Source organism: Amia ocellicauda, chromosome 1 (assembly GCF_036373705.1).
Source record: "Amia ocellicauda isolate fAmiCal2 chromosome 1, fAmiCal2.hap1, whole genome shotgun sequence".
NCBI classification, from domain to species: Eukaryota; Metazoa; Chordata; class Actinopteri; order Amiiformes; family Amiidae; genus Amia; species Amia ocellicauda.
The window spans coordinates 44647142-44664991 of NC_089850.1; the positions used below are offsets into that span (position 1 = coordinate 44647142).

The 17850-nt window shown below is 37.0% G+C and overlaps 1 protein-coding gene across 1 annotated transcript in view; it reads right to left on the reverse strand.

The window, feature by feature from the left end:
• Positions 1 to 1479: 1479 nt before the first annotated feature.
• The window catches only part of kcnk3a (potassium channel, subfamily K, member 3a), a 38923-nt gene continuing 22552 nt past the window's right edge, over positions 1480 to 17850 (reverse strand). Inside the window, exon 2 of the mRNA XM_066706353.1 lies at positions 1480 to 6054. Within this exon, the coding sequence (XP_066562450.1) occupies positions 5180 to 6054 (875 nt within the window). The 3' untranslated portion in view covers positions 1480 to 5179. The remainder of the gene's footprint in view (positions 6055 to 17850) is intronic.

The window sequence follows — 17850 nt, forward strand, 5'->3', positions numbered from 1 at the left end:
AGAATGAACGTACAGTAAGCTGAAGTCCAGTGCGTTTTGCATATAAAAATAAATAAAACTATTTTACAAATCATTGTAAATATATAGGCCTATCACTCTTTAAAAAATACTAATTGAAATTGCTATTTTATTTGTATACCGTTAGTCTGCAGTTCCACATTTAAGAGTAAAGCAAGACTATATAAAAAAACAAAAAGGTTTCTCCTTGCAGCTGTCATTGTGTTTAATCATTATGTATTACTACTATTATGATCCAAAACACCTTCATAATGCCACAATCCCAGTGATATGCTTGTCATTACAGTATTTCTACAGATCTTTGAAAAGAAACTCCAGTCCTAAGTTAAACCTGGCCTAAATGATGCTTATTCTAGACTAGGGCTGGGGTTAAATCAAATGTTTGACCCACATGCAGATCGCAGATTACACTGTACTCAGTGGTAGTTTTTGTCTTTGTCAGAGGCTTCCTTCTTCTACACATTAATAACCTCACCATCATGCTCAGGGTTATAATTTAAAATAAATTACATTATGATTTACCTGTCTTGAAATGACATGTATTTAACTAAATTGTCATTTGGTCCTGATCTGTGGGATGAAATGAATAATGGTTTTGGACAATGTTGTCAAAACCTTTCATAACTTTAATTCTCCATTCAAATCTTCAAAACTCTTCTCTGTTTCGGGTTAAACACATTCCCCTTTCCATCTCTGTGCAAACACTGTTGTTATGTAAATCAGTTTTCTTTTAATGTTGTTCCTGGAACTAGACACTGCATTAAATGGTTAAATGTTGTTACAGTTTTAGTAGAACCTGCCCTGATATGATTGAATTGAATACATCTTTCAGTTGTAATTTATTGTAAAATCTCATAGAGCTACCTGTTTGAGTGTGATTTATGTGTGTTCCCCATTGTGTTACTATTAAAAGATGATCATAATATTGCATAGGAAACATATATATCTGAGAAATGTGTTTTCGAGGACTTCTATGCTCAAGGGTCCAAACACAGTTCTTTCGTCTTTTCATGAAATAAAGAGCTGAATTCTGGGTCTTTGCAGCTCTGTTGATGAAGTGACCCATATTCAGAATAGTGTGTGTATCACAAACCTGTTTGGCTGCACATTTTTCTTTCTTTCTTTCTTGTATTAATCTGGTCAGCTTTTTGTGTTGTGAAATTACACACTTTCCTTTACTGAAACCTTTACATTAAATGGTGAATTCACAAGGTCTATAAATAACTTCCTTAAAATACTGAATTACTAGTAAAGCAGTAAAGCATTTAAAAATACATTTGGAAGTGAATTCAGAAAGTAATGCAAGAAATCTGAAAAATTATTAAAATTGAACTGAACTGAATTGAACTCATATTCCCATGAGTCTTGCCTACAACACTTGGAACAGGATGAAACAAGCAAAGAAAAGACATTTATTTAATGAATTTCAAACAATCTTTAAATTGCTTTTGACTAGGAATATATAAATTATGCATACACCACAATATTACTGCAGCTAAATCCCATTTCAAAAAAATATACCTTTTTATAATGCATTTGTATATTCTGGGTCTTTGCAGCTCAGGATTTGGGGGACTCGGATGTTATTCTGTTTTATATGACATTGTTGAAGGTAGATGTTAAATTCTATTGACAAGGTAGACTTGCTTATTGTGTGACAGACGTTCTCACCATGGGGGACTCATGTAGGAGATGTTGAAATTGAGAACCTTCTGCTGTTGCCGCGTGTTGGTCTAGTGGTCAAAGTCAATTCTTTTGGACAGCTAGTGATTTTTCTACTTTGGAGTATTTGGTTTGCCTTGAAAAGGAGGAAGAAAGCTGAATAACCTGTTGTGCACAAGGCATTATCTGTCCCTCTGTCTGAGCTTTCTCTGAAATTGTCTGTGAAGCTTGTCCTCTGATGTAATGGAAAAATACAGAGCATATAAAATTAAGCGCTGGCCAAGAAAGAAGGACAAGGGTATAATATCATGGAAATTAATTCATTTACTTTGACCACACAATATATTTTTTTACTGTATCTAGAGCATGTATAATTTACCTTAAATTATTATAATTTCCCTGAAGAGTATTTTAACTTTGTCAAGCAGCAGCATTGGGTTGAATTTCTTTTCTAGAGCAAGAGACTGCAATTTCCAAACACTAGCAGGTAAATATTTTATTTAACAAATTGTACCTGTTGCTTTTTTTTAATGACTAAAGACAAATACAAAAAGTACATTCAGAGCTAGACTCCAAATGGAAGTTTTCAATGCTTTTTAACGCTTTTAAATCCCATCTTTTGCAGTCAGGCACAGTGTGTTATGTTCTCAACAGAGAATAACTGACATCTGACACCTGCATCCGTCTCACACCATTCTTGGGAAGGTTTGCCCTTAGGTCTAGTATAAGCTCTGGTATTTAAAAGGACATGACGCTCTCTTCAAAAACCTAGAAGTGTAACAGTGGTTCAGGGAGGAGAGCACTGAAACTATTTAACAGAATTGCTGACCTCAATCCCACTGAACACCTTTTGGATGAGCTGGGTTTGTAAATCAGGGATTGAATGTGACATACCAACACTGGCTGCCCAAGTATCAGACAGCATTTTCCTTTGACCAGATTCTGGCTTCCATCGCATGTTTGTTTGTTTTTCTGTGAAACTCCATCTACTAAATAAACAGGTTTTGAATGATTTCCAGATATCTTTGATAAATACATTTAAAGCATTGAAGACATTTTCTAAATGTTTTATATAACACTTTAGCATGTATAGCTTAAACACAAATGCATACAATAATAAAAGATAAAACAACAAAAACAATGAGAACAAAACAATATTGAATTGTAGAAATATTTAATTCTGTAGATATCTTTAAATTGGTGCCAGCTGAGGAATCTGTTATATAATTATAGCCCAACCAATTAATACAGTATATACAATCAGTTTCTTATAGTGTATTTGTGTGTGTATGTGTATGTGTATATCTCTAGAAACCGCATAAATTAAATGCATTATTTTGTTTAAAGTGTACCATTGATCAATACACTTAAATGGTGTTTCTTGACAGGTGGCCATTAACAGTCCAGATTTCAATTCCATAAAAATAATGAGGTTTACGTCAAATACAGTAAATCAAATCTTAAAAAATAAAACCCATTAGAAGCAAATTAAAAACCCAGTCATTGAGATCAGTTTTCCATAGGATATGTCAAAGAAACAAACACTTTGTTTTAAAAGGTTTTATATTTACAGCTGTCAGCTGGATTAAAGTTTTGATTTAATATAGGTCTTAGAAAAATAACTAAACAAAAAAAAACTACCGCAGACAAAATGCCTAAAATCATTAGTATCAAATTTCAACATCTTTCATGGAAACCCAAAAAACTAGACTGCTTGTAGCCACTGCAAAATGGAGCTGGGGGCCACAGCACAGAAGGCCCACTTACACCAGATGCCACATTAAACAAAATGTCTTCACATGGCAATGCACTACACTTCAGTGGTAGAAAAATACATTGTTTCAGTCTGTTCACTCAGTAGAGGCAATGTGATGTGATGCCTTACTGAGCTGCACTACACAACAAAAGCTGAACCGTTCATCTGTTGGAGCAGCTCAGCAGTGTCAGTGTGAAGCAGGAGGGCTTCAGAGCAGCTCAACCAACAACCAACAGATTTATTGTTGCTATTGGGATTGGGGATGCCCCAAGGGGCACTGCGTAACAGGGGTTGGGTGGGTTAAAAGATGTCCAGGGTTTCTTTGGTTTACTGTGCAACAGTGACCCCTGTGTCTTTGCCAGGTGCTTGCAAGCCAAAAGTGTTATCAGTGAGAGAAGCATTCGTCCTCCCTGTAGAGCTGCAGCCCTAGTGTTTGTGTTGTGGACTCACAGTGTGCAAAGTAACAGATGGCCTGAAAATATATGTTTGGCAGAGAGTGTACATGAAGCACAACAAATCCTAGCATTCATTGCTTTATTTTGAAGCATATTTTAACAATTTTCGTATTTTTACTTTATAAAATAATTATAACGATCATAATAACAATATAGTGTAATAAAGTGTTGTCATAGTAATGTTATTGAACAATAAATTACTGAACAAATCTGTTAATTCAATGCATCTGTGCCCATGGTGCCTCCTCACAGACTTTCTGCTCTTCCAGTTTGAACACAGTTGTGGGTCAGTGTTGACGTTAATTTCAAAGTGAGTTGCAGCTCGGCATTGCACACGTAGCAGCCTGCAACCTTGGCCCTTTAGAGCTAGTGTCTTCCGGTTTATATTCCAGCTCAGATCTAAAATTCTTTAAATTAACTGATTATTTACCTTTAAAGTGAAATTTCACATGCCTGAGGTCATATCTGTGATTATTTTAGGGTACCTATAATGCACACTGGTCCAGGACAAAGTTCTCCAGGGTAAAGGCTGCAGACCCATGCCCTACATTGTCCAGCATACTAAAGTGCCACAAAGAATTAAAAATTGAATAGCCAACACAAAATGAGGTAACATGCTCTAGGCAAAAAGGTCACAGGTACACATTACGGCCTATGGAAATGAAACATTCAACAGAATATAATTTAGCCTTGAAAAGCAAACATAATCAGAGAGACAATTACAGTGCGTTCTTCCAGAAAACGTGTGAATCAGATCAAGAATTTCCAAGCAGATTTAATCTTTTTTGGCGTGAATTGAGCTTCAATGGCGAAGAAACAAGTAACAAGAAGTAAAGACCGGTTGGAGCACTTTTACTATAAAAATAGGCCCTTTCCTAATTTGTATAACACAGTTTAAATAACGTTTAATTAATATAAATATACATAAAAACTCTTCTTTCAATACATATTACTTCTGAGTTTTGAGTTAGGAAGATATGCTGCACCAGAGCAGGTAGGTGTGTCGATTTCAGAATATGATGAAATGTCTGATGAAACCAGAAACCACACATGGCCGCATTGCAGCACGCATGTCTTTTCAGTCAAAAGACCCAGTGGAAATCTAAAGTCAAAAGTCAAAAACTGCAGTTGATTCCATTCTTAGGATTCTACAATGCTTGTCTAGGAATTAAAAAAAAAACTTTATATATATATGCAGGTGTAGTTCTTTTGTTTAGTTTTCTTTGTTTCCAAAGACAATGTCATCATCACAATCTCATTAGATGTCAATGAATAACCCTGCGGAGGGCTACACGGAGCTCCTTCGCTTCATGAGTCCCCTGAACGTGGAGAGACTGTGTAGGCCCGTGGACACTGAGCTGATCGCCGAGCGCTGCTGCAGGTTACAGACACAGCCATTGGAGCGCGGGTCGGGGAAGCGGCCCGGGGAGGCATCCCCCTGCTCCACACAGGTATCTGAAGTGGATAGATCTCGGGGGATGATCATGGGGATGGAGTACTGCAGCTTCTCCCGGCTCTTGTACCAGAGGCAGGAGCACATGGACTGGAAATGAAGCACCTCAGCATAGACGTTACGGAGTCCCCGGCTGGTGCCCCCCGAGGAGGAGGGAGGGTCCGGGACACAGCGGATGTTGCTGGCCTGACCGTTGCGGCTGAGCAGGGCGCGGTGCTCGGCGTCCCGCTTCTCGTCCTCGGCATTCATCGTCATGAAGCGCAGCACCACCAGGTTGAGGAAAGCCCCGATGACCGTCAGGCCCGTCAAGATGTAGATGAAGCTGAAAGCCACGTACTTTGGGTTAGTCTGGAGGGCATTGTCCTTTTGTAGAGCCACATAATCCCCAAAGCCAATGGTGGTGAGTGTGATGAAGCAGTAGTAGTAGGCGTGAAAGAAGCTCCATTCCTCATAGCGGGAGAAGGCAGCTGCCCCAATGCACAGTGTGCTGATGCAGGAGAAGAAGCCAATGGTCACCATATTGGCCATGGAGACATCTGCCCTCCGCATCCCAAGGCACTTCTTTATGCGATGCAGGAGGTACTTGACCAGGGTATTAATTCGCTCACCCAAGCTCTGGAACATCACCAGGGTGAGCGGGATCCCCAGAAGGGCGTAGAACATGCAGAACACTTTCCCTCCATCAGTGCTGGGAGCCGCATGTCCATAGCCTGTGATAAAATACAAGTAGGGGAGGTGTGAAGTTAATTTCCAGGGGGAGAAATGAAAGAACATTTACAGTTACAGTTAGGGCTTCTCTCACAGGTTCACAGGTTTCTCTTGGTACAATAATTGGTTTATTGTGGCTCAGTTTAAACAGGCAGCAATGTTAAATCACATTGCACAGCACAAGCAAACTTTTGTTGGACATAGTCCTAGTCCTACACACTGGAGATTGCCTGTGTAAATTGGTGACTGACTCTGCATTTCCAGGTTTGGGCATCTTTCAGAGAATTGGTTATCGTGTAATTATTACCTAATGGCCAGTAAATTCACTCAGCTGGATGGCAGAAGGGGATAGTCATCCTGGAAGCGGTGGATATGAGGGGAATTGAATCACTGTGCAACTAGTGGAGACACAAAGCAAGCCTAAATGTCCACCCAGAAGAGTAAAGTCCCACAAATTGTCTTCTGATTGAGAGCTCACAGTGATCTGACTGTGGGGAATATATGCGTTTAAAATTGTCTAGCTATATTTGTTTTTTTTTCTTCCTGCTGATCCCAGACACATGAAAAACAATGGGAATCTGACATGGGACATGGGGGTGGGGGATTTAAGCATTCCTGAGGGGTGGAATTCTTTCAGTGGCATAGTACTGAGCTTGGCATGGCCCAGTAGGAAGGATTTGGGCACAGCGGGCCATTCTTGAAAAACATAGATGTAAAATCAGGATGCCCCCCCGCCCCTGCGGAAAGGGTCAGAGGGCAGAACACTCATACTGTACCAAACATACGCAGATCATGAATACACTCAGTGGTGTAGAACAAAGCTCGTCGGCTCCTTTTCAGTACGGTGAGACATGAATTATTCAATAAATGCAAATCCAGTGAGCAAACCCACTGAGAAGTAACATTTCCAGGGGTGATCTGTTCCACTAATAAGGTCTAGACATGTTGTTAGCTTTTAATTAGCCCAGGCTATGAGAGAACCTGCATCTTGCAATGATGGACTATATGTGGATTAGCAGTATCACTTGGTTTAATATCTGTCTTTGTGCTGTCCCAGTGTAAATAGGATTGGTTTGATGTCTAAAAGGTTGCTAATTATAGCAAAAGAGATTGCAAAGATTCAAAGAGATTCATGATGATAGCTCAGTTTAAAAACATTAGGTCATGTCATGTGACACGTATTCAATACATCATAGTTTATAAGTTCACAAATCATTCTCCTAAAAGACTGATAATGTAATTAGGTTTATCATGTTCTTTATGTGCAATCATGGTTTAAGCAACTTTTTCAATTTTACAGAATAAATAAATTATGATCATGCCAAAAAGCTATTTAAGATGTATGTCTTATGATACTTAATTAATTATAAATCATCTGTTTAAAAGCCTTGGTCTCTAGTGTTGTACAAGTAGTTAGTATATGTAGTATTTAGCATGGTCCTATGGTACAAAAAGAAAATATAAAAAAATCTAAAATAATTTTAAAATAAAAATGGCATTCTTACTTGAATGTGGCGTTTCTCAGTATCGTTCCAATTCCACCAGACACATAATGTAGGCTACCTCCCATTGCTTATTTTCATAAGCAGTTACAGAGAAAGAAAAATATTTTTTTTTTATTTGTGGGCATCAGGTTAGTCTGTTAGATAACATGTAATCATGGTGCTGTATTATCAGTGCCCAGGCTATAGAAAATAACTGTCTTAGGAAAACAAACAACTAAAAATATAATCAAGATTTGTTATATAATATCCCACTTCGATAAGCTTGAATAAGAAATCTCAATGCAGGGATGGAAATACAATGAGGACAATTTAGACCCTTTGTCCATCCTTATCTTTCCCATCTTCTTTTAATTAGCAGTTTTAATCGGTTCTTTCATTTGCAGCCCTACAGTTGAGTCTGCCATTTTCTACATCTAAGATAAGACTATCCATTAACATAGCAGCTGCATGCTGTGTATATTTGTGTATTACTCTGGAAAAGGCCTATTGAATCAAACAAAAGTGTATATCAATTAATTCATTCCACCATTCATTAAACAGCTGACACGGGAAACTGACAGTCTCTTAAAACAACAACAATAACGATGGCAAATTTCACATATTGGATAGTGTCCATGTTGTATAAGTTGAATGTGTTCTAGAACAACAGATTTCTGAAGCTTGTGTGCCGTCCTGATCTACTGTAACGTCACTCAGGTAATCTCACCATCTATATTAAGTTGAACTCATTTTTCACAGTGTAAATTATAAATTGATTTAGATGCTTTTCTGCATGGCATGAAGATCTACTTTTTTATGCTACGTGTGAGGCCAGACTATAGGAAGAAGAACTGATACCATACTACAAATTCCTAGGCCCTTCAACCCTACGACTGGGCTGTGGTTCCTGCTTACATTAACTGAAAGCAGTGAATTTAAGCAGATTAAACGAGAAATGATGAAATGTGTAATAAAACTGATAAATAATGAATCGGTATTGGATTTTTGTAGTCTTTCATTAAACGGCCTTTCTCATTTTAATCCCACATAGCTGCATTGCGCACATAGACAGGTGGCAATAAACATATTAGTTTTATTTCATAAAAAGCAGGGAAAAGCTGATTGAATCCCGGAATTATCTAAGTGGATAATGTCCAAATGCGATCGTTATTATGAACTAAGACTTCTGTGGAGCTGCAAAATATCCATCCACCAATTCTGTAATTTGTCTGGACTTAAACAACCTGTTTCTTTACCAGGACTGTTCTCTGCACATATCCATGTCATGTGAGGTCTACCAAAGACGCACAGTGGCTTTTTAAGGGTTATGCTTCTTCTAGCATTATGCTTATAGATAAGGGCATCTGCCAATAAATACATACATACATACATACATACATACATAAATAAATTAAAAAATAATAATAATAATAATAATAATAATAATAATAATAATAATAATAATAATAATAATAATAATAATAATAATAGGCAACAATGGGGCACTTTTCAACTCCTGATTCGATATACTTGAGAATCACTCCTAGATGTTCCCCTGGTGGTGCTAGACTATCTCACCCCCACTGAAAATACCCAAAAGAGAGAAGACAGGCACATACAGTACTATGCAAAAGTTTTAGGCAGGTGTGAAAAAATGCTGTAAAGTGCAATGTGCAAAGTGAGTGAACAGAAGAAACATCTACATGAAATCCATATTTGGTGTGACCACCCTTTGCCTTCAAAACAGCATCAATTCTTCTAGGTACACTTGCACAGTTTTTGAAGGAACTCAGCAGGTAGGTTGGCCCAAATATCTTGGAGAACTAACCACAGTTCTTCTGTGGATTTAGGCAGCCTCAGTTGCTTCTCTCTCTTCATGTAATCCCAGACACCCCAGTTCCTGTGTTTCCGTGCATAGTTGAGTTGCTTGGCCTTGTTGCCACGTTGGAGGAATGGCTTTTTGTCCACAAGTCTTCCATGAAGGACACTTCTGACCAGACTTCTCTGGACAGTAGATGGGTGTACCAGGGTCCCACTGTTTTCTGCCAATTCTGAGCTGATGGCACTGCTGGACATCTTCTGATTGTGAAGGGAAGTAAGCATGATGTGTCTTTCATCTGCTGCAGTAAGTTTCCTTGGCCGACCACTATGGTCTACGGTCCTCAACATTGCCTGTTTCTTTGTGCTTCTTCAAAAGAGCTTGGACAGCACATCTGGAAACCCCTGTCTGCCTTGAACCCCTTCTGCCTGGGAGAGACCTTGCTGATGCAGTATAACTAGCTTGTCTTGTTGCTGTGCTCAGTCTTGCCATGGTGTATGACTTTTAACAGTAAACTTGTTAGCTGAGTTTGACTGTTCCTCACCCAGTTTTATTCCTCCTACACAGCTGTTTCTGTTTCAGTTAATGATTGTGTTTCAACCTACATATTGAATTGATGATCATTAACACCTGTTTGGTATAATTGTTTAATCATACACCTGCCTACAAAATCCCTGACTTTGTGCAAGTGTACCTAGAAGAATTGATGCTGTTTTGAAGGTCAAAGGGTGGTCACACCAAATATGGATTTATTGTAGATTTTTCTTCTGTTCACTCACTTTGCAATTACTTTGTTAATTGATAAATATAATCTATTAACGTCTATTTTTGAAAGCATTCTTACTTTACAGCATTTTTTTAACACCTGCCTAAAACTTTTACACAGTACTGTACATATTTAATCATTCAGGTTTGGATCTGTCAGCTTTGTTACCACACATTTACAGTGTCTGCGGGTTCCTGTCAGAGGGGACCCTCCTCCTTCTTCTTCTGCACATCTGCTCCCTCAGCAGTCCTCTCCTTCTGTGCAGCGTAACTGCCATTTTCTTTTCATTAGTGACTTCCTGATTTTGTAAACCACCAGCCCAGAATACCATATTCGTATTTGTCACACAACAGTTTCATGCTGCAGAATAATAATGTAATAATAGGTTTCAGCTTTTCAAAATTAAATTCACACCTAGGAAATAGTCCTCTCTTTGGATACAGCAGTATTCTAATTGGCATGTAAGCAATTAAAGCAGGAGTAAATGTTTTTTAAATCATGACACCGTTCTTGCATTAATAGATTCCATTTAACTTACATGTCACATCCCTACAGTGTAGCCACGGTGAAAAATGTGTAGCCTACCTCTGAAAGGAAACTCTATTTCCTTGACACAATGTACAGATTACTATCTCAATAAACCTCTGAAACAAAAGCGGCATCATTCACACAATTTCTCTGGTAAACTACATTAGCATGATATGCTATTAGTCAAACTGGATGATTTAATCCCTAGCATTCTTCTTTATGTTTTCAATATGAGCCTTTGACACTAGTATTGGCAATCAACTGTTACTCATTTAGTCCCCAGAAACGCAAACATTGTTTAAATGATTTTCCCTGTCATTGCAAGGCAGAGGTCTCTGGATTTATATAATTAAACAGCAGTTAAGTTTGTCCTCCCTGGAGCATACATTAATGTAGTTAAAGCTGAACGAGCTAATGACAGCCTCTTTCAAGCAGAACATTACTCATTAAATATTAACCAAATATACTCAGATTAAATTACATGTTTTCAGTTTCATAAACATATCTGACAATTAGAGGCATATTGTCAGATGACAAAAACAAAATAAAAACAAAAAAAATGTTGCTGTACATGACACTGCTGTTTCAAGGGCCACAATACAAAATGTGAAAAATAACAAACATTCACTTAAATTAAAACAAACAAATAAACAAACAAACAATAAAGTAACACTTTTAGCTGTGTAACTACAAAAAATTGTCCATCCTTCAGTCCTCATTTTCATGTTCTTTCACATAAATTGCTTAATTTCTCCTTTATTCCAGATTAACAGACGATTTTGGGATTTCAGAAAAAGTAATAGAGGATGACAGGCTGAATTTTGAACATTACTGTGTGAGAACAGTAGAAAGTATTATTTTTCTCTTAACCTGGTGATAACAAGCATTTACATGATACTTGTGTCATAAAGTGATAAACCAAGAGTAACAAGATGTCCCCTCAGGCACTTTTAAACATTTTTATATATTGAAAAAAAAAAAAAATTGAATTTGCAGATCGATTTTAGTGATACGTGATTTCTCAGATGAATATGGTTTATTCACTATGGACAAGGTCAAGAATAATAAATCAACAAAATAACAAATTGTTTAAAAGGACGACACTATAATGGCCTGCATAATAATTTGGCAGAATCCAAAACAGCTGTAACACAATCAAGACATCAGTGGACACATTCCAAGTTGCCTCTTATGAAGAAACACAGCGTACACAGCAGGGAAGACTAGTAAGTTTATTGGCAGGATCCTGGAGTCTAATAAGCCCAAACAAGATATAGTTAATTACATATATAAATAAGCCATTTACAGAATATATAAATATCAAAACTGTCTAACTTGTCCACAGAATCTGCTGTTCTGCTATGAGTAAATTCCTGATTCTAAGTATTAATCTTGTTGATGCCGTAGGGTAAGCATGTTCTCTGGTGAAACAAAACAAGGCAATCTATCAGGCGCAGATTATAGGATATGTTTTATGCTGAAGTGTTAAAGGGAAGCAGTGTTTTGAAGGGTGCTGACATTTAAAATCACTCTCAGATAAGCATGGTAAATAAGTGTCATTTTGCTTACCTGGTACCTCATTTTGAAAAGCACCACAAAAACTTGCAATGCAGAGTTACAGCGTGCTTGTACATCGGTGTTGAGGGTAGTAAACCTATGTGGGACAACAAGCCAAATGCAATAGCCTGTAATCAATTCTTAAAGCAAGAGTTACAACTTGGCCGTGCCTCACTATCTGTGTAATTTCTGATATAGAATACATAGGTAGAATACTGAGTAATATACGCAGTCATTTAAAAATTACAACTTTCCATTCACTGAGAACATTTTCCCATTCCACAAATCCCATATTCCTCACATGGCCATCCTAGGTAATAGTTACATTTAAGGAACTGTATATTGCTGCTTAATTCAAGAAAGCACAGCACTTGAAATTTATGGAAATGTCCTTACTTTGCTTTTTAATGTTATTGCAACTTTTGTTTTTATCATAAGGGAATAATATTAATTAAATGGCAGATAAAGCAATACTGTTTTATCTGCCTGAACTAAGACAGGATAAATCAGGGCTAATGAAATGCATGTTTTAAAAGGACAGAATTTGTACATGGTTTTGTCTACTTTACATGCTTTAAGTACTGACTCGTATTCAACAATATTTTAAAGAAAATACCTAACTTTGCCTAAACGTTTGACTCATGATCTTGTCTTCAAACACACCGTTATTATGAACTTTTCAAAATGATATGCTCTGTTATCACTGATAATTGAATGAGAACAAGTGTGGACTTGTTGTATACTACATACATATATGTAATAGTCAATAAAACACTTAATGGCACTTCCCCAACACAAAATGGTTTCAGGCCATTAAGGAAATTGCAAGTACACCTGTATGCTAAATCAGTTTCCAGTTACCTATTATGAAGGGTAAATTTAGGGATAAAATATATCTTGTGCAGATGGTGTAGAGGACCTTCAAACAATTTGCATGTAAATACAATAATTGAGAATGAAAAGATATTTCAGAAAAATGTATCCTGCCATTTTTCAAATTGCACACCTGTCATGAAAGCTAGAATTGGCAACAACAGATTACAAACCGAAAATATTCTTCAAATTCAAGACATGCAACCTGCAGATGTACTTTTTCTGATATAATTAAACTATAACTAAATACAATTAAATAGACAGATTTTAGACCAAATGATAAGCAATTTTATACTGAAGATTGTGCTCAATACAAAACAATTCAGGTTAGAGGTCAACCGATTTATCAGTCGGCCTATTAATCGGGGACGATAACAGCTTTTTGAAACAATCCAATCTGCAAAAATGAATGCCGAAAATGGCCAAAAGTTTTTTGGGGTTGTATGCATGAATGTCCTTGTTATAGGGGAATAACACGGCCTCTATTGGTGAAATGAAAACCATCACTGACTCCTCATGGAGTTTGTCCCGTGTGACTTGGCTCAGCATTTTGGCTGCAACTTCAGATTGATGTTCGCTTAACAACTTCGGCTGAAAGAAGAGGTAGTGGTCAATAAAAGTTGTCATGACACAGTCAATCCAACATTGAAAACAAACAAAATAAAATGGAAGGTACTTTGTTTACGACTCTGGCAGTATTATAAATAGCTACTTAGCACTTATATCATTTTAGAGCTTTCAGACAGCAAAATATACCCACCGGATTATTTTTTCTACTGAAGAAATAAATACTCTCTTTCAAGGGGATTATACCATTTATTTGAGCAGGAAGTACAATCAATATTATTTATGTCCCCTACGTAGTTTAGTTGTGAAGAATAACAATTGCTGCGTTAAAAATATTATAAAGAATTATGAAGTTATTGTACATATCTACAGATAGCAACTTTATCTGAAAATAAGTAAAGTACCCAAAATTTGTTATTACTGGAATTTCATTATTTGTAGTTTATTTTCATCGATTATCCAAAAAGGGTAATTTTGAATTAATGCTGTAATTTTTTCAAAACCTTTCTAATCAATTCATTCTTCATAACTCCCTAATTTTGTATACATTTTTCACAAATTTCCACAATTTGGACTGTTATTTTATCATTTATTTGGAATTGATCTATTTTATTTATTTATTATATTTATTTTATACTACACTATATTTTAGTTCATACTGTTTTTTTTTTTATAATCAATTTTACATTGAGTGTATATATTTTATGCAATATATTGATTAAAAAGGGTAAAAAAATTTAAAAATTGGCCGATTAATCGGATATTGGCTTTTCCCCCAACCCTGATTCTTGTTAACGGTATCGGTTTTGAAAATCCACTATCAGTCGACCTCTAGTTCAGGTCTATGGATGTGGCAGCTGAAGAGAAAAAGTTCACAAATTAATTGATACAAGGGAGACCTGAGCTAGCTGTTACTTCTGGAGTTTGATATGGATTTTTAAACATGAAGGATTTGAATATTTTCATGTCTCAGTGGCTTTGAACATTTTTCATGAGACATGCAGCTTATGCTTCCCTTTTTCATTATGAATTGTTACTCATGTTTACAATTTGAAACATGCAAATTATTTGAATATGTTAACAAGCCTCAGTGCTACATAAGCTCTTAAGAAGTTCTAACATGACCCTCTGCCACATTGTAATTCATTTTTAATAAAGTCAGGTGAGGAAAATTTGCTGACAGTACTTCAGATCATAGGTTTAGGGAGGGTGGGGGGACTTTTTCCCCCCAATACTGAGCGAGCGTCAATTTGTCCCCCTCAATCATAGGCCAAATTTACAAGGGGGACTTTTTGAAATATCAACATATCCAGAGCTTCAGCAAGAATTTATACTTATTTATTAAGTTTGCTCACTGTCAGTCTCATCACTAATCACTAGCACCCTTATTTATTCACAATGTATTCTGTATGTTCCCATTTGATTTGCTCAATTGTGTGCACTTCTAATGTTTCCTATTGCTGCATGAAACAGACAAGGAAAAAGAGGATCATAGCCATCCTCAGAAACATGGCTGGCAGGAATTGGTTGCTAATGCTACAAGAATCCTTACCCCAATGCAACCTGTAACCACTATTCCCATATCCACCATCAATAAATATGAGGCTTTCCGAACAAGCAGTCACTGAAATTATACAGTATCACAACTCAGCCCTGGCCTGGACTTGCAATGACCCCTCAGAGCATGCAGGGCCTACTCTGAGCTGTGTCTCATGGGCATAAACCCACACTCCTGGACACCCTCATATGGATTCTGTGTAGATAATGAGCTGCAAGATTGTTGTTGCTGTCCACACACAGTGTATGAACTGTTGTCAGGCATTAAGCAAAAAGCAGCACCATGTAGTATTAACCCACAATGCTTCAGTATGGTTCCCCAATAGGCACACTCTTTCATGAGGGCACATTGGGTACATAGGCCTTATGCTAACAATAAACAAAGCACTAATGGGGTATCTGTCTGTCTATATTAATGTAGCTGGTCTTTTCTGATACACAGTGTAAATTGCTCAAGTATATGGTTTTCCTGCCCCTTTGAAATGGGATGGTCAAGCAACGAACCCAGAAAAAGAACATGCCTGAGAGTCCATCCATTGCTGATTTGAATCTCTTTCATTATACTGTCATATTAGGATTCCTACCATGCTGTAACCTGTAACAAATAGATTAGCTGGAATAGGGTTCAAGCTATTTTACATCCCATAACTGTGCCAAGAAGCATCATTTACTTGGTCTATAGGTAAGTTTGCATCAGTCTGTCTTATGAAATTCACTGTAGCATTAAAATGTACATCTATCATTGTTCATAGAAAATGCCACACATTTCACATCACAGTATGAACAGTGAGATAGAGTACCTCATAATGATGCGTGATATTGATCCAATGTATTTTTATTTATTACTATTATCGGCTGCTTCATGAAGGCTTTGATAGATAGGTGTGGTTACGTCATAAATAGAGGTGAATTTCAAGAGGAATTCGAACAGCCACTTGATGAGTCCATCAGCAAAGGATAAGATCATTAGTAATATATTAATATTCAGAAAGACTAAAGGATGAAGTTTCCCTGCGGTGAGTCATGCTCTCTCGGTGTCGTTCTGCCGCCTCATTTGGAGCAGAAATCACGACCGCGGTTCTGACATGCACACCAGCAGAAGCAGTGACATTTTAATTTCAGGTTGAATGTAATGCTTAACTGGTAGGTATGACTCAGACTCTTACCTCACTTGACTGGTATATTCCTGCAGGGGCTTAGTCAGACCTGAGCCACTGCAACAGGCAGTCAGTATAATTTAGTCATCAGGATCATTATGGTGGGGACTTGTTGCACATGGAAAACCCAAGTGCCCCATTCTAGATAAAAAGAGAATATTTACAGGCAGAAAGCACACAATTCAGAAACCTGAGCCAGCATTCAGTAGTTTGTCTGATCGAGTATAATTAATAATTTGTTTTCAGTTCAGTTCAAGGGTTTCAGCTAAAGTAGACTATGACAGCGGTCTGCTAAATGAGTCATCATTATCTCTCTCTCTCTCTCTAGTAAATCTATTTAATATATTTCTCCTTTTGTCTAAATACTTAACTGAAATGTGCAGTTTTCACACAATCCAATAAAAGCACAAGTGCCACAATTTGAAATTCAGAGAAAAAATGAAACATGACAGAATGGCATTTCAGCTGAAATGGATGATAATGTTCTTATCCTCACCTTTAATATAAAATAAGTGAGAATTTAATGGGCACCTTAATAACTATTTACACCCCCCGTATGTGTCAGATTTGGAAACAAATTAAAATGTATTAACCTGTGAATACGGTGCCTCATCACTGTAGAAGAACCTTTCAAACCTTTTTGATTTAGTTGCCACCTACAATAGGTGTAAAATAGTTTGATAATATTTTTACTCAAATGGGAAAAACTACAAATTCCACAGAAATTTCTACCCAGCTATGGTGGTCAAGATCCAGTAAAGTAAGATAATGTGTTAATGACGTGCTTTGATTTTACATATTGTTAAGGGTGGGGATGATAATCTAGTTAAAAAAAAGGTCTGGGGGTGTAGTATAGGTTGTAGATCTGACATAATCAAGATCTCATTTGGCTTCAAGGAATAGAAGCAGCCCAGCAGCATCGAACCACAACAGCTCCTCTGTGCCAACAGTTATTAACTCATAACATTAGGTACCATTTCAAAACTAAATCTTAGATGAAACACCTGTGCATGGAAAAGCCCCATATACTCTCTCAAGTGCTCCATTCTGTTCTCAAGGTAAGAGAAGATACGAGTCTAATTCATCTAATCTGTCATTTCCTGTTATTCCTGTTATTCTGTACTTTCATATCTCTTTGTGTGGTCTTAGTCATCCACTGTTGTTCCTGTGTACATTTTGTATTTCCCAGAGTAATTAGATCTTTTGGCAGAAATAAGCCCTAAAGCCTAAATGTGAAGAAATGTATTTGGGAAGTACATAAATGTGGGACAGGAGTCACACACAGCGTTTCACCCATGAGCTTCAGAGAACTTCATATTTACATAACATTAATTTTGTCACATTTCCTCGTACTCGGCTTGGCAAGTTTTTTTTTTTTTCAGAAGCTATTTTTGTGAGCAGTTGATTGGAATGGCACGCAAAAAGCTAATCAGGGCAAAAAAATACTCTCTAATAGTCTCTTAGAACGCACATAAGATGATATGCAGCAA